At 35.4% G+C, this 24,456-nt stretch overlaps 1 protein-coding gene across 1 annotated transcript in view; it reads right to left on the bottom strand.

Moving 5' to 3' along the window:
• LOC107679272 (dedicator of cytokinesis protein 11-like) overlaps nt 1-24,456 on the bottom strand; it is a 92,985-nt gene that overhangs the window by 15,209 nt on the left and 53,320 nt on the right. The window contains exons 39-52 of the mRNA XM_016474790.1: nt 23,588-23,703; nt 23,332-23,469; nt 22,839-23,021; nt 17,380-17,493; nt 15,915-16,130; nt 10,779-10,836; nt 9,672-9,778; nt 9,440-9,562; nt 7,110-7,223; nt 5,943-6,089; nt 5,441-5,651; nt 3,523-3,713; nt 1,202-1,299; nt 371-509 (exon numbers count right to left, since the gene is read on the bottom strand). Coding sequence (XP_016330276.1) covers nt 371-509; nt 1,202-1,299; nt 3,523-3,713; nt 5,441-5,651; nt 5,943-6,089; nt 7,110-7,223; nt 9,440-9,562; nt 9,672-9,778; nt 10,779-10,836; nt 15,915-16,130; nt 17,380-17,493; nt 22,839-23,021; nt 23,332-23,469; nt 23,588-23,703 — 1,955 coding nt within the window. The remainder of the gene's footprint in view (nt 1-370; nt 510-1,201; nt 1,300-3,522; nt 3,714-5,440; nt 5,652-5,942; nt 6,090-7,109; nt 7,224-9,439; nt 9,563-9,671; nt 9,779-10,778; nt 10,837-15,914; nt 16,131-17,379; nt 17,494-22,838; nt 23,022-23,331; nt 23,470-23,587; nt 23,704-24,456) is intronic.

Below are 24,456 nucleotides of genomic sequence, written 5' to 3'. Positions count from 1 at the left end.
TTTTTTTTTATGGTTTCATTTTAATTTGAAAGTTTTAGTATTTTTGTCATTTTTATTATTTTATTTTTTATAAAACTACATAATCTTCATTCATTTTTATTTTAGTTAATTTAGTACAACAAGACTAATGAAAAACTAATACTAATGAAAATGAGAAATGTTGCTGAAAAAAAATAACTAAGACAGATAGATAGATAGATTTCAGTTCAAGTTTATTTTATTTCAAGTAACAAATATTTTCTTATGGTTTTAGTTTTAGTTAACTATAATAACCCCGTGGCTGAATTAATTTGTTGTATAGAAGTAGAAAGAAGAACAAGAACTATAAATGTTGCAAGAACTATAAAAATGGAAATGACCAAACAAATACCTGCTCGTGGATGATATCAGAAAGTTCTTTCACCATGCTTTTGAAGTTAGTCTTTAGTCCCTCATGATATTCGTACTGATCCTCCTTAATGAGTCTCTCATTAATCTCCAGAGCCATGCTGCATGCATTGACAAATTGCCTGCAACAAATATAACCAAACGTTTAAGCATAACAGAAACAATATAATAATATAAACAATAAAAAAGTAGCGTGTGTTCATATAATTAGTTTTAGCATGCTAACATGTTATTTTTAGCTAGTAGTTAAATGCAAAAGATTTGTCTGATTTAAGTTGACAATTTTATAGGGTGGAAAATGGACTTGTATTGAAAAAAAGAGAGAAAAAAATAAAACAAACAAACTGTGTTTGGAGAAAAGTAAAACTGTCATAAAAATGTTGACGAGAGTGCTATAAACACAAATTCCATACCAAGATGTCCTGGTATGATAACTAATACATTCCTGCAACATGGCAAGTTGATACATGCTATTGAATAAACAGGGCCTGCAGTTGGTTGCTTCCTGAACATGGCTAACTTCAGCTTCAGCTATTTTTAATAGAGTTACTATTCTCTTGAAATTAAAGTTCGCAAGAAGCTTAAAGACTTTACCAGATGAGCCAATTGTGTTTTTATAACTAGGCAAAATCTCAATTACAAATATTCGTATAGATCTTTCACATACATCCAACTACAGAAACCATGTATCTACGTGTGTAACTGTTGTTTTACCAAACCATGCCTTTCCTTGTTATGTAGCCACATAGTTATCTGTTCCCTTTCTAAGTTCAACAAACTGCAAAAGTAATACCTGCATCTGAACACCACATACCTGAATATTTCCTTGAGCTCCTTTACTTTCTTACTGGACTGACCAGATTTAGATTCATCTAGGAAAGCTCGGGCATAGGCCATCGGACCTGCATTCACCTATAAGCCCAAAAACGGTATAAGATGCATGAAATGATTGCCTGCAAATCACCATCAATGAAAAGACCGCTCAGTACACTCAAAATGTGGTCACATTATAACAAAACTGCCAAAAATAGTCATTACAATTTTTTTTCCTGTTACAGGCTAACAGGAATTTTGTTTTGCATTAAGGGAAATTTTGCTTGTGTCAGTTTAATCAACATGTGCAAGTCTATAACTGAAGTCAAGATTGGAGAGAAAAACAGCATTTCAAAATATTCTGAAAATGGTTTTCTTGCATTATAATGAGCAGTTTACTATAATGTGGGCGGGGGAGGGGGGCTGATTTAAATTGTAAACAATTTAAATTAAATGAAAACCTCAAAAGTAACAGTATCACAGTCAGAGCATGTGAGCGAAGCGGAGCGGTGTGACGCTCTGCTACATTTTCCTCTCTATGGACGTGCGCTCCACTCAGTCGCTCTAACCGCCCAAGCAAGCGCTCCGTTAATATTCCGCTCACGCTCGCCGTAAACCAATTCCCGCTCAGATCCTGCTCCGTTCTGTAAAGAACAAATTTGCGTGCATTCTATTAGATTATAAATTACTGCTGCCTATATCTAGCCTACATTCTGTAGGACTACCTATTGGTTCGGGTCAGTTTTTTTAAAAATAATATTTGAATAGGCCTAAGTGGTGTAGGCTAATATCTTCTGTACTCTGTAGTTCTGTATTTAGGCCTATATACAGCTGTGTGTTAGCTTAGGTCTACAGTTTAACTGAGATTATTTAATAACTACAGAGCTCCGAATATAATTTGAATTAACAATTCGTTTCTACGACGTCAGCAGGTTTTATTATTTTTTTTTTTATTAATTTATTATTATTTATTAATTTTAAGCAATAATGATTTTAATAAGTAATTACGAAATATAATAATTCGTTCCACGATTTAGGCCTACTAAAACTAGGGAATGAACGAATTAACGAACGAATTAATTCGTGCCAGCTAAGTCTAAACAAGAGAACGAATACTTAATTCGTGGCCATAATTTAGACTAAACGAAAAAATTAATTCTTAATTCGTGGCCATAATGTAGTCCTAGCATAAAAGAGAACTAGCCTATTCTAAATTCGTGGCCGTGATTTTGTCTGCATGTCATGATCGGGGCTCCGTACAACCGAATATAACCTTAGCCTACCTGTTTATTCATTTATTATGGTATGTAACTAGCTCACCTTTTGCTGCACCATGTTTGCGTAGCACATCTTCGTGCTCTCTGTAATCAATATGAATCTGTACTAACTTTAACAGTCTCCCCGCACTCCCTCTCAGTTTCTTCTCCCTGCTCATTCTTAACTTTGATTTTTACTTTACATTTATGTATAAGGCTTGCAACTTCGTTGAAACAATATCTGAACTCCATAACTGCTCTACTATTCTCGATCTCTACAGATTCTCGATCTCGAACAAGCAAATCACCAAACGGCATTCTGGGTTGAGCGAGCGGCGCTGAGCGTATTGAGCGAGCGGAGCGGAATCTTCAGAAAGGCACTCTGCGCTCTTAAGGAAATATTACCACTACGCTCCCCGCTCCGCTCCGCTCACATGCTCTAATCACAGTACAAACAAAATTCTATTTTTTTTTATTTAAACCCGTTTAAACTGAAGCCAGTATAACTAATACTACCATGATTAACACATTGTAGATAATAAATCATTATTATTATTACAAAAAACCTGATGTTCCTAAAATTATGCTTTGTTCTATTTTTTTTGTTCTATTAAAATTATGCTTTGGTCTATTTTCTGAGTCACTAAACATTATTCTGTAGATCATGATATTATGCATTTATTGCATTTATGTTAATATACTTTATAATGTAATTTATTCCTGTGATGCAAAGCTGAATTTTTTGCATCATTATTCCAGACTTCAGTGTCACATGATCCTTCAGAAATCATTCTAATATGCTGATTTGCTGCTCAACAAACCTTTCATATTATTATCAATGTTGTAAACATTTGTTTAATATTTTGTGGAAACAATGATACATCTTTTCAGGATTCTTTGATTTGCAAAAAGATCAAGAAATCTTTTGTAGTATAAATCTCTTTACTGTCACTTTTGATCAATTTAATGCTTTCTTGCTGTATAAAAGTAATAATTTCTTTAAAAACCCCAACATTTTGAACGGTAGTGAGCTAAAAGTTCCAGAGTGTGTAATGCATACTAGTACCTGCACACTAACACAACCTTGGAGTTTGAGCTGAAGTGTGATCATGTTAACCTCCTGATTAGAGCAGAGCTTAGTGAGTTCAGCACTCCTCTCTTTCATCTCATCTATTGCGACATCAATCGGTTTCAGCTCCAAGTGCTTTTCTCCCACTACCTCGATGCGCTTCTTTACATAGGGAAATGAGTTGGCCGCTGTAGACACAAACAACATGAAAACACACACATGGTCAACAAACCAATATTCTTTTGACAAGCATCACCAAAACAAAAGACAGCGATCGTGATCTGATAGGGGCATATCAAAATTTTCATCTATGACTGACACACACCTGCTGTTGTCAATATTGACTGTTTGAAGAAGCCATCTGAAAAGAGTCATTATCCAAGTGATATTTTGAGGTCGCTCACAAAAGTTGTCACACAAGTGCCCATGGGGAACATGTCATTGCCATTGTACGTGGACAACGTTTTTTCTTATTTTCATCAATTATTAAACCAACGTTATACAGTATTAAACACGTGCCATTTTCTTTGGGTTATGAAGATGGATGCTGCAACTAGCATGTAAATGTTTACAAGCATTCGCCTGTTCACGCTATAAGGGCCACATACACACTGCAAGTTTAAGAAGTGACAACCACATTTAAATATGAGAGTGAATACCATAAATGATCATTCCATGTGTGTATGAAGCATGAGTCACTTCTGAAATTGCGATTATTGACAGTGGTAACCATAGCAATGCTTCAGAGTTTTGCAATTTTAACCACTCACAGATTTATTGTGTTTTTTTATGCTCGGAAGGCTGATACGTGTTTAAATATGTCATTAACGACAAGTTGTTCAGTTCGAGCATCAGAACAAGAGTTTAAACAGCTGATAAAACCATCACAGTAAGCCACAAGTAATCAACACAACTCCAGTCCATCAATTAATGAAGCAAAAAGCTGCATGTTTGTAAGAAACAAATTCATAGAGAGCTTTTTTTTTTTTTTTTAAACCATTGCTTCCGGCTAAAATACGAGCCCTGTATTCATAACATTGCTTTCTCCAGTGAAAAAGTCGTCTCATCTGAATCAGGACAGAAATGTGCATGGATCAAACACCGTTTATAAGTGGAAACAGTCCAGCACAGTTCTAAACAGGTGGATTTTGATTTGAGAGGAAAACAGAGGATGGACTTTTTCATTGGAGGAAGCGGTATTATGGATTATGGACTCATTTTTTTGGGGCCAGAAGCAATTGTTTGAAGTTAAAAACATCTTAATGCTGAATTAGTTTTTTACAAACATGCAGCCATTTGATCACAACACATTAATTGATGGACTGGAGTGGTGTGGATTACTATAATGTTTTTCTCAGCTGTTTGGACTCTTATTCTGACGGCACCCATTCACTGCAGAGGATCCATTGGTGAACAAGTGACGTAATGATAAATTTCTCCAAATCTGTTCCCATGAAGAAACAAACCCATCTACATATTGGACGGCCTGAAGATAAGTACATTTTCAGCAAAGTTTCATTTTTGGGTGAACTATTCCTTTAAACAATAAAGTAATAAAACAAACACACACCTTTTAGAGGTGCAAGTTAAAGGGGCAAACTAAATAAAGAAAAAATATAACTGCACACTCACTTAAGCATCATTTATTAGTTACCAAGGTTTCAGCAAAACAAGTAGCCTTTGTCAAGGTATGATCCATACCAAGTGGAGAACAATATAGGTAACTAAGAAACGATGCTTAAGTGAGTCTGCAGTTATATTTTTTCTTTAAGAACTATTCTTTTAAGCACTAAAAGGTGACGTGGACATGTACACAATGCAGAGTTGATGTACGAGTTGCAAAAAAAAAGTTCAGATTTAAAAGATTACGATATACTGGGAGTAATGCCAGATCTCCTGCTGTCTGCTTACTTACTGGTAAGTATCGTTCGCCGCTTGCACTGTTCCTCAACCACACCTTGTTTCTTCCCCGTTAGTGTGAATGGAGTCTCGAAGACAAAACGCTGGATGTTGTGGCATTTCTCAAAGTCTGTCTTCCTCTCTGCCAGTTCTTTCTCATCAAAGTAGGGCTTGACAAATGTGACCTGAATGTAGGCAAACTTTGGGTCTAGATCTTTCTGGTTAACCTGTGGGTAAGATAAGCAAGTTTATGTGTTGTTTATTTTATTTAAAGAAAGTGAGATGGCAGAGTTTACTATGACACTGGGAAAATAGGGTGGGGTATTCAATAAAGATAATGCTTAGTAGTTCTGAATTTAAATACTCAAAAATATGCAAAGACTGCAAGCTAGATGTTTGTTTGTTCTTAACATAAACAAATCTTTCCTGCACGATGACTCAGATGAGCTGCTGTTCATGGTCATTTCAGCACAATACAGGAAGCTGGAGAGTTAAACAGAAACGTTATGACTTCTTACTTTGTTGGAGTCTTGGATGATTTTGACATTCTCTGCTCCAAACTTTTCTCCGTAGAGACTTATCAGGCGAAGGGAAATTTCAGGCAGACCTGTTAGCTTTGGCTCTTTGTAGATGTATTCTTTTCCATCCTCTTCTTCAAAGAAGCCCTGAGGTCCGAAAATAAATAAAGATACATACAAAGTGAACAAGTCATTCTATTCATCAAAGAATCCTGAAAAATGTATCTTGGTTTCCACAAAAATATTAAGCAGTACAACAGTTTTCAACACTGATAATAAGAAACGTTTCTTGAGCAGCAAATCAGCATATTAGAATAAGTTCTGAAGGATCGTGTGACACTGGAGACTGGAGTAATGATGCTGAAAATTCAGTTTTGAATCAAAGGAATAAATTAAATATTAAAATATATTACAATAGAAAACAGTTCTTTTAAATTGCAATAATATTTCACAATATGACTGTTTTTACTGTATTCTTGATGCTGAAAATTCAGCTTTGAATCAAAGGAATAAATTACATTTTAAAATATATTACAATAGAAAACAGTTCTTTTAAACTGCAATAATATTTCACAATATGACTGTTTTTATTGTATTCTTGATGCTGAAAATTCAGCTTTGAATCAAAGGAATAAATTACATTTTAAAATATATTACAATAGAAAACAGTTCTTTTAAATTGCAATAATATTTCACAATATGACTGTTTTTACTGTATTCTTGATGCTGAAAATTCAGCTTTGAATCAAAGGAATAAATTACATTTTAAAATATATTACAATAGAAAACAGTTCTTTTAAACTGCAACAATATTTCAAAATTTGACTGTTTTTACTGTATTTTTGATCAAATAAATGCATACTTCTTTCAAAAACATTACAAAATTTCACCTACCCAAAACGTTTGAAAGGCACTGTAAAAATGTGCTTGATGTGATACTTGCTATCTTCTCGAAACATATTTTAGCCATCAATTTATGAACCAAAATAGATGAATCTCAAAGCCCGACAATGTCTAGACACTGATGTCTGATATGTACAATATCAGTCACACAAGAGATACATGATATCAATTTTTTTACACAGAGAAGTAATTTTGGGAAGTGGTAACAAAAAGCGTCAAAGCTACACATGTAGAATCTTGTGGTATGCTATCATTTGAACCCACCTGCCCATAAAAGGCGACTCTAAAGTAAGTCCCCAGCAGACGTCGGCCAGACTGCATCACCTCTAATATCTTCGCATAAGCTCGCTGCAGTGTGTCATACAATCGCCTCAGTTTCTACAGGAGAAAGAGAGAAATAACAGCTATGTGAGGGAGTGTGTGAGATGTTAGAACTGCTAGTATGTCATTTTTATGCACTGCTGTTTAGATCTGTGCTGTAAAATGTGCTGTCGATTTGTTTTTGCCTTTTTGCTTGAAACTGTCAACTTTGGCTTGCTAAATATGAATTGTGACCCTGGACCACAAAACCAGTCTTAAGTCGCTGGGGTATATTTTTAGCAATAGCCAAAAAAACATTGTATGGGTCAAAATTATCGATTTTCTTTTATGCCAAAAATCATTAGGATATTAATTAAAGATCATGTTCCATGAAGATATTTTGTAAATTTCCTACTGTAAATATATTAAAACATAATTTTTGGTTAGTAATATGCATTGCCAAGAACTTCATTTGGACAACTTTAAAGGCGATTTTCTCAATCTTTAGATTTTTTTGCACCCTCAAATTCCAGATTTTCAAATAGTTGTATCTCGACCAAATATTGTCCTATCCTAACAAACCATACATCAATGGAAAGCTTATTTATTCAGCTTTCAGAAGATGTATAAATCTCAATTTCGAAAAATTGACCCTTATGACTGGTTTTGTGGTCCCGGGTCACAATTGTGAAAAATTCAAATTTAACAGATTACTTGTCTTAGCACATTTATCGACATAAAAAGAGATGACTGAGGAAAGACTAGGAACAAGAGCAGGAAATGACAGGTCGGATGCGATGAGTGAACTGCAGACCATGTCTGCAACTGTATGTCAACTTAAAAGTGTGCAAACTTTAATAAGGATGCTGATGTCTTTGTTAACAGAGGTACATATTCTAAAGTCCCTTGCAAACAGTTTTCCTCAGAACTGACTCTTTATTAGAGCAGAGTAAATTGGCTTAGGCTAAAAAAAAACATGTTTGTTCTTTCATGACACATATTCTTAAATAAATCTTCCTGTCTGACACTGTGGTGCCATTTACTCAAACATCTAAAAACAAAGGTATGGAAATTACTTGGAAAAAATGTTAACAAATTGTCAATATTATAATAACACTATATTCATACATAATTTATGGGTGTCATTTAAAAAATTGATATGGAAAGTCAAATGGAAGAAATTAAATCTAATTAAACACAAAAAACAGTTTAAATAATGACTAGCAAGTTGTTAATTTATTTGCACAAGGCAAAGGCACACAATAATCACAGGTTTTCTTATTTGTTCACCTTTGTTAGCATAATATATACTACTTTATTAAATAGACCAGTTTTTTAACTGATGTTTTATTAACACCAATAACAGAACATGATAAATCATTTAACAAATTTTTATTTAAAGAAATATCATAAAAAGCAATGCAATAAATGTCACACACCTTTGTTGCTATTTAATCGAGTCAAATAACTCAAGAGCTTCAAAGATTAAGATTTGCATGTGTGTCTGTTGGTGGAAACGGTTTTAAACAAAAGACAGACTTTTGGAAGGGTCAAACTTCTCATGATAGTGCTGGCACTGTGGGAAATTTTCCATGTAGAAGAGTTTGTTTATGAATGGCTTTCCAAACAGTGGCTACAGAAGGCAGAGGATGATGTTTCTTATTTACTTCAGAGAGGGATTTTTACATTTACAAAATGTGTGGTTTATGTCAGTGCAAATGCTAGCAAGTGCTTGCCTGGGCATTGCTATGGTGCTCTGGGTGGCTACTAGCTAAATTATAGCTTAAAACAAATAAATAATAATAATAATAGACAAAAGTACATAAAATTACACAAATGAAAACATATTTATTATTTGTTTATTTTAAAATACCTCTAAACAGTTAATAAATATTATAACTGTATATAAATCATTCTAAAATAATAATATTAAGAATCTATGATATTCTGGTCCCTGGATATGGTTTGGGTTTTTTATTTAACACATAGGGGACGTGAACGGAACTACTACATGAACCGAGTAGAGTAACTGAAAGTGAAATAGATCAAGGCTCTTTTCATAATGACTGATAACGCCCTCACCACCCATACGAACATCTGATTGAGCTACTTCATTCCTTTCACGCCTGGTCAGAGTGTGCTTGTGCTTTCTAAGAGTTTAGTTATTGAGGAAGGAGCTTCAAAGAACCACTGCTGCCACAAAGACTTCACAGCATTGTGAAAGAATTGGGCAACTAGCACTTGCCAAAGGAAAATTAGCACATTTCTTCAATCTGCATAGCATTGTTTCTTACCTCAAACTTGTGCCGTTTCTCGTAAATGGGAATGATGAGTCTCGCAATGTGTGTTATGAGCTCAAACCTCTCGGCTTTCCACAGACCCTCAACACATACCTCCAACTGCTCAACCAGGACATCCTGTCACACATGTACAACTGAAGTTTCACAAATGCATCTTTTGACTCGTTCGTCAAACATACTCCTGATAGGGTCTTTTATGGGGTTCGATCTGTCGGGTGTTGTTTACCTCAGTGTAGTACACATCTTGCATCCCTACGTCTTCTTTCATTGCTCCTTCTTCATCAATGTTGTGGGTGGTTTTCTTAAAAGCTGCCAGTCCACTTGGGAACTGCTCTGAAACAATAAGATAATATGCCTCTATATTAACACAAGATTAGCGAAAACCCTTTATACTGTTTACAAAACATATGAATCAATTTAAACCTAATAAAATGAATTGTTTTGCTTGAAAAATGTGCTTGTGCCATGTTTCTTTAAAATAAAGACATCAAAGAAGGGTTGACTTTTGGTCAGATTTTTTTTTTTCAAATGTAATGTAATGAAATGTAACACATTTTTATTTTACCACGCTTTTTTCTTGTGTATCCATATACAGTTTGGGGCCACGGTACATAAGCTATTTCATTATTAAAGATTACTCATGAAAAGCTGATGATTAGGATTACAAAATAACTGCATCACTGTTACCAACACATGACTTCTGAGAAACATACAGCAGTCCTTTAAACAATACCATTTTCATCTTTGGTTTCTAGTTATGTAAATTTGTGGGTCCTGCGACATCCTTTTAGTTTTACATTGTAGAAGTTTAGGGTGGCACAAACCTCTAAACTGCTAGCAGTTAACAAAATTCATTTGCTATTTAATTGGCAAAACCGTTTTTAAAAACGATCAAATATATTAAAAGATTTCTGTTAATGAATGCTTTATTTAAAATAAAAACGGAAGAGAAAAAACAGGTTTAAAATGCATTCTACAATACTCGAGACACATTGTTTGAGACTTTGCATTGCCATTTGCATTATGCACCACAAATTAGGGCTAGGATAGTAAAGTGTTTGTCCTGAGCAGTACCATTATTTGCATGGGGGAAAATGAGGGAAATTACATGAGCCACAGGTATTTATTGTTTTTGTGTTGTTCATTTATAAATGAAAAACGAAGAATTAATGTATCATTGTAATATGAGGTCAGACTGATTCTAATTTAGCGATCAGTGTAAAATACAGTTACGGCTGATTTATAGGACACATAATCTAAGGAAGAATGTCTTTACTCCTAATAAATGAGCATGAACCCTTTGTTGAAAGTAAAGAAACCTTTGCAAACTTACTTTTCCTGTGCAAATACTCTGCCACCAATGCAGCAACATGAACATTACACATAGCAGCCTGTGAAAATACAACAGCAGAGAAAATAAGGTTCACATCACTAAGAAAACAAATCTCACACACAATGAACTGAACTTAAAGGGGTCATATGATGCTATTTCAATTTTTCCTTTACTTTGTTTGGCCTTCCAAAAGAGGACGATATCCGCTTTGTCATGCCTGGAGCTGATCCGTGCTGGTCGCTGAAGAGATACATCAATTTCGCGCTGTGGATTGGCTTTCACCGTGGACGAAGCGGAGTCCAGCCCGGGGTCGCCACATGTGGTTTAGGTAAAGTACTTTGTCACTTTAGCCGCTGGCCTCTGCTTACTCTAGGCCACCGTGTGTGACTCTGTGTATCGTTGTGAAAGCGAAACTACTTTGTTTGGCCTATGTTTTTGTTTCGTCGCTCCGGCCTGACAGGGCATCACAGTATGGTAGCGCCATAACATTTCCATCCCACGCTTGAGGTATTTGGCCAATCACAACGCACTGGATATCTGGCCAATCACAGCACACCTCGCTTTTTCAGACCGATTAGCTTTGTAAAAATCGACGCGTTTCAGAAAGGCGGGGCATAGAGGAGAAACAATAATGTACAGTATGTGGAAAATAATGTGTTTTTTTAACCTTAAACCGCATAAACACATTTCATTACACCAAATACACAAAATAATGTTCTTTTTAGCAACATCATATGACCCCTTTAAGCTCATCCATGTCAAAATGATTTAAAGGAATAGTCCACTCAAAACTGAAAATTAGCTGAAAATGTACTCACCCTTAGGCCATCCAAGATGTAGATGAGTTTGTTTCTTCATCAGAACAGATTTGGAGAAATGTAGCATTACATGACTTGCTCATCAGTGGATCCCCTGCAGTGAATGGGTGCCGTCAGAATGAGAGTCCAAACAGCTGATAAAAACATCACAATAATCCACAAATCATCCACACGACTCCAGTCCATCAGTTAACATCTTGTGAAGTTTGTTTCTTACAAACACTCAGCTTTTCATTCACAAGAAATTAATCGTGTGGATTATTGTGATGATTTATCAGCTGTTTGAATGCTCATTCTGACGGCACCCATTCACTGCAGAGGATCCCTTGGTGAACAAGTGATGTAATGCTAAATTTCTCCAAATCTGTTCCCATGAAGAAACAAACTTATCTACATCTTGGATGGCCTGAGGGTAAATAAATATTCAGCAAATTTACATTTTTGAGTGAACTATTCCTATAACTATCCCTATATGTTTTAGGGGATCCACTGCACAAGGAACTACTGTTATATAATCTTTTCCATTGTTGGATATATTCCCAGTATGCAACTAAAATAGAAATATTAGAGAATGCTGGCAAGGAAGTGACCTTTAATCCAATTCAGTTCCTGTTTTTTATTCTGTGGGGGATATATTTACATGAAGAATTAAACAGTGCTGCTAACCTAAACATATCAGAAGAGTACGGAACAGATTAAGCCCAATTTTTAAATAATGAATAAATCAAGTAACGTAAACAGAAAAAGTTAACAGCAATGAAAGTCTCTTGTGAACTGTTGATAAATGATCAAGGATTGACCAGTGTTCAGTCAGGCAAGGCTATGACAGGTGCTCTTACAAAGATTGTTTAAAGGATACCCTGAACTTTACTGCCAGGAGGTGGTTTCCAGAGGGTTGCTTGCCATTAATTATGGTCATAAAATATAACTGGTTTATGTGATGCTAAAGTTTTTGTTTAAAGAAATCCCCAAACAGGCGGTCCAAAACAAAAATGGGGAAAGGTGAAAATACATCAGTTTCAAATAAAAATAAAACATTTATCAAATGCATCAAAAGACAATTGATGTGCATAAAGCCCAATAGAGAATTAAAGTCTGACAAAATATATTGTGCCCTTGTAAGATTCTGCCTATCTGTAACTTCAACTTCAACTTTATTTATTTATATAGCACATTTAATTGCAACTAAGTTGCCCAAAGTGCCCAACAGTATGCAAAAATATATAATCCAAAATATACATAAACATAAAATACAGTATAACCTTAACAATAGTGAATATTTTCACACGCACCTAGGGAAATTCTCAAGAACCAAGCTGAACAAAAAGGTCTTCAGCAGTCTTAAAAACCTTGATAGAAGGGACCTGCCTAATATAGAGTGGGAGGTTATTCCACAATTTAGGAGCAACTACTGAGAAGGCTCTGTCACCCTTTGACTTCTTTTTAGTTTGAGGGACTGCCAGCAACAGTTGATCCGCCGATCTTAAGGTCCTGGCTGATGTAAGAAATCCTAAAAGATTACTAATATATACTGGAGACAAGTTGTGGAGTGCTTTAAAAACCATTAATAAAATGTTATAATCAATTTTGTACTGAACCGGCAGCCAATGTAGGGAGGATTACAATAGTCTAGTCTTGAAGTAATGAAAGCATGAATAACGATCTCCAAGTCTTTAAAAGTAAGAAAGGGCTTTAACCTAGAGATCAGTCTCAGTTGATAAAAACTGCTTTTCACAACAGATTTTATCTGTTTTTCAAAACTAAGGGATGAATCGATTATAATACCCAGAGTCCTCACGCTGTCTTGCACAGTTATACCTAAGGGAGCGATAGTGCAGGCTATCATATCTTTCACTTTTGGTGGGCCAAATATTACTATCTCTGACTTCCATTCATTAAGCTTAAATTATTTGAAAGCCAAATTTTGACCTCATTTAAACAACCCAACAATGTCTTTAAGGACTGCTCATTCCCAGCTTTTACTGGTAGATACAACTGTGTATCATCTGCATACACATGATATAATATATTGAAGTGGCCACAGATGGATCCCAGGGGGCACATGTACAATGAAAATACCTAAAGTTGACCTAAAGTTGGTTGAATGAGTGTTAGAAAAACTTCAAACTTTAAAGTAAACTAAACGTTTTCCTACAGCAGCCTTTTCAATGCCTTCTATAAAAGTAAAATGTTAAATAAAATGTATTTTATCAAATGTATCACTAGATCATTTAGACTGTAAGATGATTACATCAAACATTGAAGCTGATGGTTTAAAAAGAACTGGCATTTGGTATTTAATATATTTGGTATTTAATATATTTTATATTTGTATTTGAACAGGGATTTATATAGACAAACTTTTTAAAAAAGAGCTTTTGACAACTGAATACTGTGCCACATAGATGCCGATTTATGTTTGTGCCGATGGGTGCCCAACTTCAGAGCTGTTGAAACCAGAGACACTAAATAAAACCAAATAATCCACATATAAGATGAAATCAACAGATGCAAGGAGTATTCGATGAAGCCCGTGTGCATTAATGTTTAATCTAACTGTATAGAGATTTTCATGGATGAAATGAACAAATACCCTGCTAATTTTTTCCGACTTTGAAGCATAGCCTACTGCCACATAAAACTCCATGCGATAGCCTAAATATGAGCTACTGATAATGAAAACTGCTCAAACACAGATTTATCCAGGCCCGGTTCCAGAATTAAATACTGAGGGTGCTTCAGAAATTAGTGAGTGTGCTCTAGCCTCAATGCACATACATTTTTACGTATACTTTTGTCCTGTCCATTGCTCTTTCGGGTGTGAATCCCGCATAAATATGCGGATGTCATTCCCTAAACTTTGCAGCATGTATGTGGCCGAATGGATTATATATAGCCTAGAAAGCACACAAAGAGCACTCCCTTTATAATCACTAAAAAGCTGTCCCTCGTCTTATCAATTCGTCTCTGGTGAAACTGATTGCAGGGATATAACTAAAGACAGGACAAACTAACAAAAACATAAAAACAACTGCGGAGCACGCCACGGAGGCAGCCATCAGCGTCGGCGCCATCTTTATTCATTCTCACGATCTCATGAAGTTTTGTTATAATGAGTGGATTCAAGCTTGCAAAACTCAGCACTAGACAAAAACTGGTGTTTTGAGTGGCGAGTGGATTCTAACTTAAACACTTCTAACTGGCCATTGTGTTCAAGAACTCAACAGATATGTCTGTGATTGGCTACATTGCTCAACAATGCAAAAAAAAGCTGTAAATAGAAAGCTTTTGACGCTCTCCAGACAATCTCAAGCACAAATATGCACTGGATAGTTTGCCAGATATGTTTCACCAATATGATAGTGAATAGAGAATATCTTGAGTTTTTCCTGTGGGTGCTCGGGAATCGGCGCATATTCTGTGCCATGTGGTGGTGTTTAATTCATTACAGAAGCCTGTTCCCTCCTCAGAGTACAAAATAAAAGGAGGTAATTGTGACACAGTTTTATTATTAAAAATGAAGTTTCAATTGTTAGCTGTTTCTCTGAAACGGAAACAGGTCTCCATACAAAAGCCACTATTATCTTATTGTGACGAGTGGGGTGGGGCCTAGAGCCGTGGGACTCGAGACCGGTGAGTGGCGCAGGTGTCGCTCATCATCCTTTACTCCACAGGCCTCGGCCCGCCCCACTCGTCACACTTATATAAAACTAACGTTTTCTGTTTCTATATAGGGATATGTACCCTAAAGGTGAAATCATCTTCACATGAAAAATACACCCAAAAATTGCAAAAGAACTGCACAATACATGAAAGATGCAAATAATCCTACTAACCAGATCTTTTGAAAAATATTGTGCCATTTATAGATTAACCAGAAAAATAAATGGGGAAATTTTTTTTTACTTATGCATCTATACGGCATCTATCTATTTTTCCCTACTCTCAGCTAATATTGGTTGCTGAAAACATATGTAGTTTTGGTGAGCTGATGCAAATTTATTGGTATTAAATTGAAAACCGAATGAAACAATGTATGGCATTATGATAAACATCTGAAAACAAACACTGTGTTTCCTCTGAAATTTCCACCGTAAAACAGCTGATATGATCTGTAATCTGTGTGTAGAATGATATTCAGGGTTTACTTACAGCTTCAGGGTGAGGTGGGGCTTAAAATTGGCCTACAGGCATCATGACTGAGCATCTAATTTCATCCATTTAGAATGTGTTGTTTCCAAAACAAGTTGACATGGAGCCTTTCCAATGCACCTGCACCAAAAAAACAACACTGCATCACGTGCTCAAAATAACATACCTCCGAAAAGTCTCCATTCTTGCTGTGTGCTCGTGCCATGCTGTCCAGCCATGTCCGCCTGAGCTCCGGAGTGCTGGCGTACGATTGGGCGAGACTGTACTGAAGGTCGAGCAGCATTTCTGGGTCTTTTTCGTGCTCACGCATCTGAGCAGTGGCCATCAAAACCGTACGAATTCTCATCGTCAGACACTTCACTTCAGATGGAAACGTTGTGGTCTGGGGAGACATATAGATCATCCAGATTTCATCTTTTAAAATGTAAACAAATATTTACCAACAGAAGCAAAAATAATTCTACTAAGAAATATACTAAAAAACTTAAACTGAAAAATACTAAGTGTTGCAGCTGTTCGCACAAGTCACAGTCCTCTGTGCTATTTTTAAATTCCTGATCTATGCTAATTTTATTGACACCGTGTGTTGCGGCTTTTTCTACATCTCACAAGAATGACTTGGCTTTGTTTTAAAAAGTGGTGGGGACAGTGTTGTGGGGTTGTGGTTTTTTGCAATTACTTTGAAAGTATCATCTTGTCTGCACTCAGAACTTGACATCTGCCATTTATTACACGGCTCTCTGAAATGCTTAATATAGACCTGAGTCAGGGCAGCAGCATATTTAGTTTTAGACAGGAATGAAAACGAGGTTGCTAGGGATAAAAAATACAGTGCGTTCAATGGATTGTACTGTTGTTTAACAACATGCTGATTGTTCAGCTGAAAGTTGAAAGTTTTGAGTTGTGAAAACACAATCTAGAACCTTTATACAGTGCATGCCATTGTAAAGAACATAAGTCTATCCCTTACAGCCTTGTTTTCATCCGTGTTAAATTCGATATGACATCTAACCTGACTATGGTCTATTCCGCGATAATGACTGTCATCAATAGCAATGCAGTATAATGACTGCACATCGGTTATTTGAGGCCGGCGCTTCTTTCATGTCTCTTGTATCACACTGCAGACGCACTCTCTCTCTATCATTCAGATACAGATTATGCCATCCTGTGCCCCAGTTATCAACTAACTGTTACTAACTGTTCCAAAATCACGACTGAAAACCAAAGGAATAATAATAAGCAGCTTTCCCTATTGCTTGCGTGCCAGTGATTATCCCTCTTGCTTGCCATAGGTTGCCGACCCCTGTGCTATATAGACAAACCTTAACTCTATTTACTGTAAAATGAAACCCAAGGATTTCCAAATGAATGCTAACAGGCTGTTTATTTTTCATAAATCTAGATAAATGCATGGCAAGGTTTATACAGTACATCAGGCCCCTGATGTTCTGGATGGCGCAAATGTGTTTTGTGTTACATCTATAAATAAATTATGAAAAAGATGCTTTGTTTTGACTTTCAAAGAGTGCTGGGGATATTTACCAGCCATGAACGGCCCCTTAATGAAAATTATTTTTGAGGTAGATTGAAAAATGACTGCAGATTCCAGCTTGAATTTTCTACTGCACCTTCATGGCTTTATCACTGTTGGCAAAGTTGTTGATGATGGACAGTGACTCCTGGAAACGTGAGCTGCCTGTCAGCGCCACATCAGCGATAAGCTGGCTCACAGCGATGATGATCTAATGGTCAGAGTGGAAACAAAGACAAAATATCAACGCAACATTCCACAAACTTTCTTGGGTCACACAAGAGCAGGCACAGGTTAGTGTACTTATTAACCAAGGGGACAACATTGTCAGTTAAAGTCATGCTTGATTTCTAAGAAATGTGCTTGAGAAAAGAAGAGTGAAGAAAAAGAAAAATCAAGGTAAATCTAACATGTGAACATAATATTTTTATTGTTCATTAAGCTGAAATTTATGCAAATGTATTATACAAAATAATGCAACCAGTATGAAAATATAATTTAATTGCGTGTAGAGACATACACTGCCAGCTATGAAATTTGCCCTGGCAAGACAAAGGAGTCAATTTATTTTATAATATATATATATATATATATATATATATATATTTTATTCTAAAATGTAATTTCCATCACAGGATGCTATTAAACACAATACTTTGTATGAGATTGTTTGGAAAAGACACTGTATGTTCATGGTTTTCTCTTGTGGCATTTAAATGACACCATTTTTAACCAAAAATTGATTTTTTGTTGTTGTTCATTTACAAGACAAAAAAATGTACCCTTATATTTATTGTTGAACATTGTAAGTAGACAAATTAAAAGTGAAAGTGTGAAGAGTGAGTTAATTTACTAAAAGTCCTCAAGGCCTAAACTGCCTCTATAATAGCTAAAGGAACGCCCTCATAGGTTTCAGGGAGTGAAAGTACAAGCAAAAAAGCACAGTTTTGCAGATAGCTCTAAAACACTGTGAATTCAGTGTGAATGCAAAAAATACTATCAAATGAGAGTTTGTTTTCATTTATAAGGGTAAAATTAAAAGAATTAATTTCAATTCATTGTAAGTCATTGCTTTGCACTGAGTAGAAATGATGCAGATGCCTTAAGACATGTGAGCGAGTGGTGTTCAGCTGAAGTTCAAACAACAAGTGAATGTGGCTTGACCTGTCTCACTGGCACCATGAGGTTTTATTACACCATGTAGACTGTATCACATGCTTTCGCACCTTCAGCAAACTTTTTGTGCTTTTGATAAGAGAACAATCAAAGACACCTAGACTGTCTTGATAAAAGCACATTCAAAGACACCTAGACTGTCTAACTAATATCAGATAAACAGAAATGTTTTGGATCTGAGCTTGTGACACATCGGATCGCACGCAAGTCGAACACACAAACACGAATGTCATGTTGAATTTAAACTGTTAGGTGCCGGTAAACTACCATTCAAATTTGGGGTAAAGTTTTTTTTTTTTGGAGTAATGATGCTGAAAATTCAGGTTTGCCATCACAGAAAAAAAATTATTATTTTTAATATTAAATTACAATTACAAAAGAAAACAGTTATTTTAAATTGTAACAATATATTTCACAATATTACTCTTTTTACCGTATTTTTGATTAAATAAAAGCAGTCTTAGGCTACGTTTACACGACAACGATGTAGTCGAAAAAGGAAAAGTTTTTCCCTTGTGTTTTTAAAAAGTTTCACGTATACACGACAACGTTTTCAAAAATGATTCGCGTTTACACATATCCGTGAAAATGGACAAAAACGCTGTATTACGTATGCCAGGCCAGTAGTTGGCGCTGTCACCTTGTTAGTAAACAGTACCTGTTGCCGTGTGTTTATGATGCGTCTCCGCTGTTGGTTGTGATATTGGTTGTAAGTAAATCCACACTTTGCTGAAGAAGCGTTAGCAAACTCTTAAACAGCAACAACAGTACCATGTACTCCGCCATTGTTGTGTATGTTTGTTTGCGCTTGCCTTTAAAATCGACACGTACTGCACATGTCTACATACCTAACGCGTACTACGCACACGCATGATGTCACCGTTTTCAAAGATTCCCGTATTGGGTGTTTACACGGAAACGACAACGGTGGCGTTTTCAAAAACTTGCACTTTGAAACCCGTTTTCAAAAATATGCATTTTCAGTCCCCAAAACGCAGTTGTTGTGTAAACAAACAGGCAAAATGCATAAAAAGTTTCCCGTTTTTGGCTGAAAACGTTGTCGTGTAAACGGCCCCTTAGTGAGCAAAAGAGACTTAAAAAAAATCTTAACCCTAGTAGCTATCTTCAGGGGTCTGGAATTCACTTGAATGAATCCAGAATTCTTTAAAATTAACTAAACCAACGCCAGCTCAGGAGGTGGTCTGAGCACGATTCGCTAAACTAAAGTAGACCAAGAAGAGATCTGACTCCAATTTCAAAATCAGGAATAGTGTAAATGAAAGAGAACTGGGTGATTTTTATTATTGTTAAAAAGATATTGTTATAAATCAGGTTTATGAGATTTCATAAAGTGCGAAAACACCCTTAAAAGCAACGTAGAGCTGCACACCATTTGAAATTTCAAGTTACCGCCCTCACATTCTTATTAGCTGACTGCCGACATACATGACTCAAACATGCGATCACTCCACTGTATGTGTAACAGATCAAGAGTATCGTCTGAGAGTCATGCATTGATAAATATGTAAAGCCGGCCGACTCGACATCACGTGGTGTCAGGTGTCGTGACGAGCTACAGCCAATTAGAGAGCAAGGCATGGGTTAAGGTCACCGGAAGAAAAACAACAGTAGCGAGATGGCTTAAAGAAATGTTTGGACACAATAAATGGAGCAAAAGTTTTCATCAAGCAAACAGCTTAAAGCGGTAACCCCCGGTTGCGGATCATTTACATAGAGTCACGTAGTGTGAAAACCACAACGACTTGGGGTGCTTTCACACCTGTAGATCGATTGCTTTGTTCAGAAACAGGGATTAAAATTATTACAATGTTGCTTTTTATTCTTGGTGCGGCTCACTTTCACACGGCAATGTTTCTAAACGGACCAAATTTGTTAATACAAGTTACGCGTGAGTAAACTGTTCTCTTATTGGTCAAAGTTCAGGCGATCTCGGACCGATTGTTTTGGCGTGGATCCGAGCGCGATTGCCGTGTTCACATATGCCCAAACGAACCAAGCTAAGGGGGGAAACGCGCCAGGTTCCGAAACAAACGGCCAGGTGTGAAAGCACCCTTAAAGACAGACAATCAAGTCATGTAGTCTGAACAGCACAGCGATCTGCCGATGTTTAAAGTTGTGTAGTGTGAACTTAGCCTTACCAGACACTGTCAAATTATATGAATCATATTAGTTTTACTGCAGGTTTCATATTCATAATCATATTAGTATTGTCTGCTTAAGGTATTTATAATCTTTCAAAAGTTTTCTACTTCAAATAATTGCTGTTCATTAACACTTTCTATTCATCAAAGAATCCTAAAAAAAAGAAAAAAAAAAGAAAATCAGCATATTTGAATTATTTCTGAAAGATCAAGTGAGACTGTAGACTGGAGTAATGATGCTGAAAATTCAGATTTTCCATTATAAGAATAAATTACATTTTAAAATATATTAAAATGTTTCTTGAGCAGCAAATCCACATAGAATAATTTGTGAAGGATCATGTGATGATGTAATGTTAACATTACAGTGATGAGTAATGGTCACTGAAAAAGTTGCCATAACTGGAATAAAACACATTTTAAACTATATATCAAAACAGAAAACATTTATTTTAAATTGTAATAATATTTCACAATATTATTGTCTTTATTATATTTTTGATCAAATTTATGCAGCCTTGGTGAGCATAAGAGACACTTCCAAAAACATTACAAAAATCTTACACGTCCCAAACTGCATGTAGTCTGAACAGCACAGCGATCTGCCGATGTTTAAAGTTGTGTAGTGTGAACTTAGCCTTACCAGACACTGTCAAATTATATGAATCATATTAGTTTTACTGCAGGTTTCATATTCATAATCATATTAGTATTGTCTGCTTAAGGTATTTATAATCTTTCAAAAGTTTTCTACTTCAAATAATTGCTGTTCATTAACACTTTCTATTCATCAAAGAATCCTAAAAAAAAGAAAAAAAAAAGAAAATCAGCATATTTGAATTATTTCTGAAAGATCAAGTGAGACTGTAGACTGGAGTAATGATGCTGAAAATTCAGATTTTCCATTATAAGAATAAATTACATTTTAAAATATATTAAAATACAAAACAGTTATTTTAAACTGTAATAGTATTTCAGAATATTTCTGTTTTACTGTATCAAATAAATGCAGCATTTGTGAGTGGTATTGTTTTGCTAACAACACAAGGTAAGTTCTATGTGACACCTGCTGTCATTTACCACTAAAAATAATTGACCCAAACAACCTTCTCAAGTTTGCAAAAACAAACTAAAATAGTTTATAGTAATGCACAGTGAAATTAGTCTAATGGGCAAGACATAACACCAGAATAAACTTTACAGCAAACAGGCTTTTTTGCATTCCTATCACAAATGAAATATGGCGCTACCCAGACTAAGGTCTATAGTGAAAAATTCAGGAACCGTACAACATGGTGACCACTGAGAGCTGCAGTTTTGCCTTTGTCGTGAACCAATGGGTCCCAAATGGGCAGCGATCCTATCAACTGAAAGGCATTTTAATTCGTGCTCCATTCAGTGCCTAATGACATAACGACTTTTGATATATGTTGCCTTAATGTTAACCTGACTATAATTGCATTTTAAATGTATGTTACTTATAATAATAAACAAAGATAGATTATGAAATTAAATATTTCTCATTCTTTAACTGCTCACCATACTAGTTTAGTATACTGTTAGCCTCTTAGCCTACTAAACCTATCATCTTTGATCATTTAAGAACATTGAAATAATAACATGTGAAACAATTATTAAATTGATCACATTTGATCTATTATTTGATAATTTGTTAAGAACACGCAAATAATAATTTGCACAATGTTGGTCAAGTTTTTGCAGCAAAAACAGTAAAGTGGTTTTAATGCCCATTAAAACATCTTACTCATGGACTCTCAGTGATGTGAGCTCATTAATCACCCCTTCAAACATGCAACCTTGCCGTAACCGCCCTAATTTTTAGATTACTGTACACCTCCATGTTCCACATAACACCTCCCCCACATCCAAATGATCTTTTACCGCAAAGTATTGCAACAGCTGACTGTTGACAAGGAAACATTAAAATGATGGACAGAGACATGTGCTGACATACAGTAAGATGAACAAAATGAACAAAAAACCAAAAGGCTAGATTTGGCAATCACTGAACTGTTTTCAAAGTAAAAGACAGTTGGGGCTCATAACTTGTATGTGTTACAGTTGGAAAATACACGGTCAAAAAAACAACAACAACAAAACAACAATGACAAGCTTAATAAGGTGAAATAATAGTTTTCTTAGATGAATCAGGTGGCTAATCAAATGGAGATGTTTGTATGAAATTGTTATTATATACCTGTAAGTGCATGCGCAGGAAGCTTTTCCTCTTGGTGTACTCAAAATTGTTCCTCATGAGCAAGTAAAGAAGGGCAGACGCTTCCCCACGTAGGACACTTAGTTTAGACATGCAGCACTTCAAGACTTCATAACACAGCGAACCACACAGAGTTACACGGCCCTTAAAAAGGGGAACCTGGAACTACAATACATAGATCAAAACACAAACACATTAACGTTCAAGTAGGAAATTCTACAACATCTTGAAAACATCTCTTGTCGTTGCATTTGAAGATTGTGGTCATTCTTTAAAGCAATAGTTTACCCAAAATAAAAACAATTCTCATGAATTACTCATCTTTATCCTTTGTTCCAAACCTGTATGCTAAAAATGTTGAAAAAGATAAAGCTGCACCTTTGCATTAGCATTTAGGTGGGGAAGGTTGAGTAAATTATCATTTTTTGAGAGACCTATTCCTTTAAAGTTTGTAAAAGAAATATATTGATCTCACCTTGATGATAAAGGCTCGCAGAGAGGCAAAGATGTGTTTGATTGCTGTTTCTGATTGTCCGGCTTTTAATAAAGTGAGGTACGTGTCAAAGACCTTCGTCATCAGAGCATTGTGACCATCACTGTCCAGCAGTTGATTCTGTCAGGATCCATTAATTACATCAGTTTATGAAAGAATCAACATATCCAACCAACAGTAAAAGCTTTGCTTCATCATGAACACTAGGATAAGAATATCCTAGAGTCTTGGTGATTACCTTGAAGCACTGAGTGAAGAGTGAGAGGACATCCAGCACAGTAAGGCAGGCCTCTGTCGACATATTCCCCTCAAGCAAAGACTGATGGTTTGTCTCTGCTTCTGTAGGACCTCCAGCTGAAATACAAGATTACACAAATACGAGCTAAAATCACAATGCAGAGTGAAAACAACTGGCGTCACTCAAAACGTTTGTAAAGAATTCTGTAGTTTTCATGTTAATCTCATAGTCATAAGACTATATTTTAGAAAAAAAAAAGAATTATGGTCTAAGCCAAGAGAAATTAAAGACTATAGTTGATTATGGTAAGTGTGTAATTTTTTATGTTAAAATACTTTCTCCTAAACTAACTTATTTTATGGATTTTTAAAAAAATTATTAATATTTTTATTCATCAAGGATGCATTAAATTGATCAAAACTGACAGTTACAAAAGATTTTTATTTCCAACTAAATTGTTTTTTTTGGGTTTCTGTTCTTCAATGAATTCTAAAAAAAAAAAAAATTATTCCACAAAAGCAGCACAACTGTTTTCAACATTACTGATGATGATAATAATAATAATAATAATGTTTAAATAAAAAAATGTTTCTTGAGCAGCAAATCCACATAGAATAATTTGTGAAGGATCATGTGATGATGTAATGTTAACATTACAGTGATGAGTAATGGTCACTGAAAAAGTTGCCATAACTGGAATAAAACACATTTTAAACTATATATCAAAACAGAAAACATTTATTTTAAATTGTAATAATATTTCACAATATTATTGTCTTTATTATATTTTTGATCAAATTTATGCAGCCTTGGTGAGCATAAGAGACACTTCCAAAAACATTACAAAAATCTTACACGTCCCAAACTGC

Source organism: Sinocyclocheilus anshuiensis, unplaced genomic scaffold, assembly GCF_001515605.1.
Source record: "Sinocyclocheilus anshuiensis isolate Anshui unplaced genomic scaffold, SAMN03320099.WGS_v1.1 scaffold1644, whole genome shotgun sequence".
NCBI classification, from domain to species: Eukaryota; Metazoa; Chordata; class Actinopteri; order Cypriniformes; family Cyprinidae; genus Sinocyclocheilus; species Sinocyclocheilus anshuiensis.
Note: the sequence above shows the minus strand (reverse complement) of the source record. Positions and strands in the feature narration are given on the sequence as shown.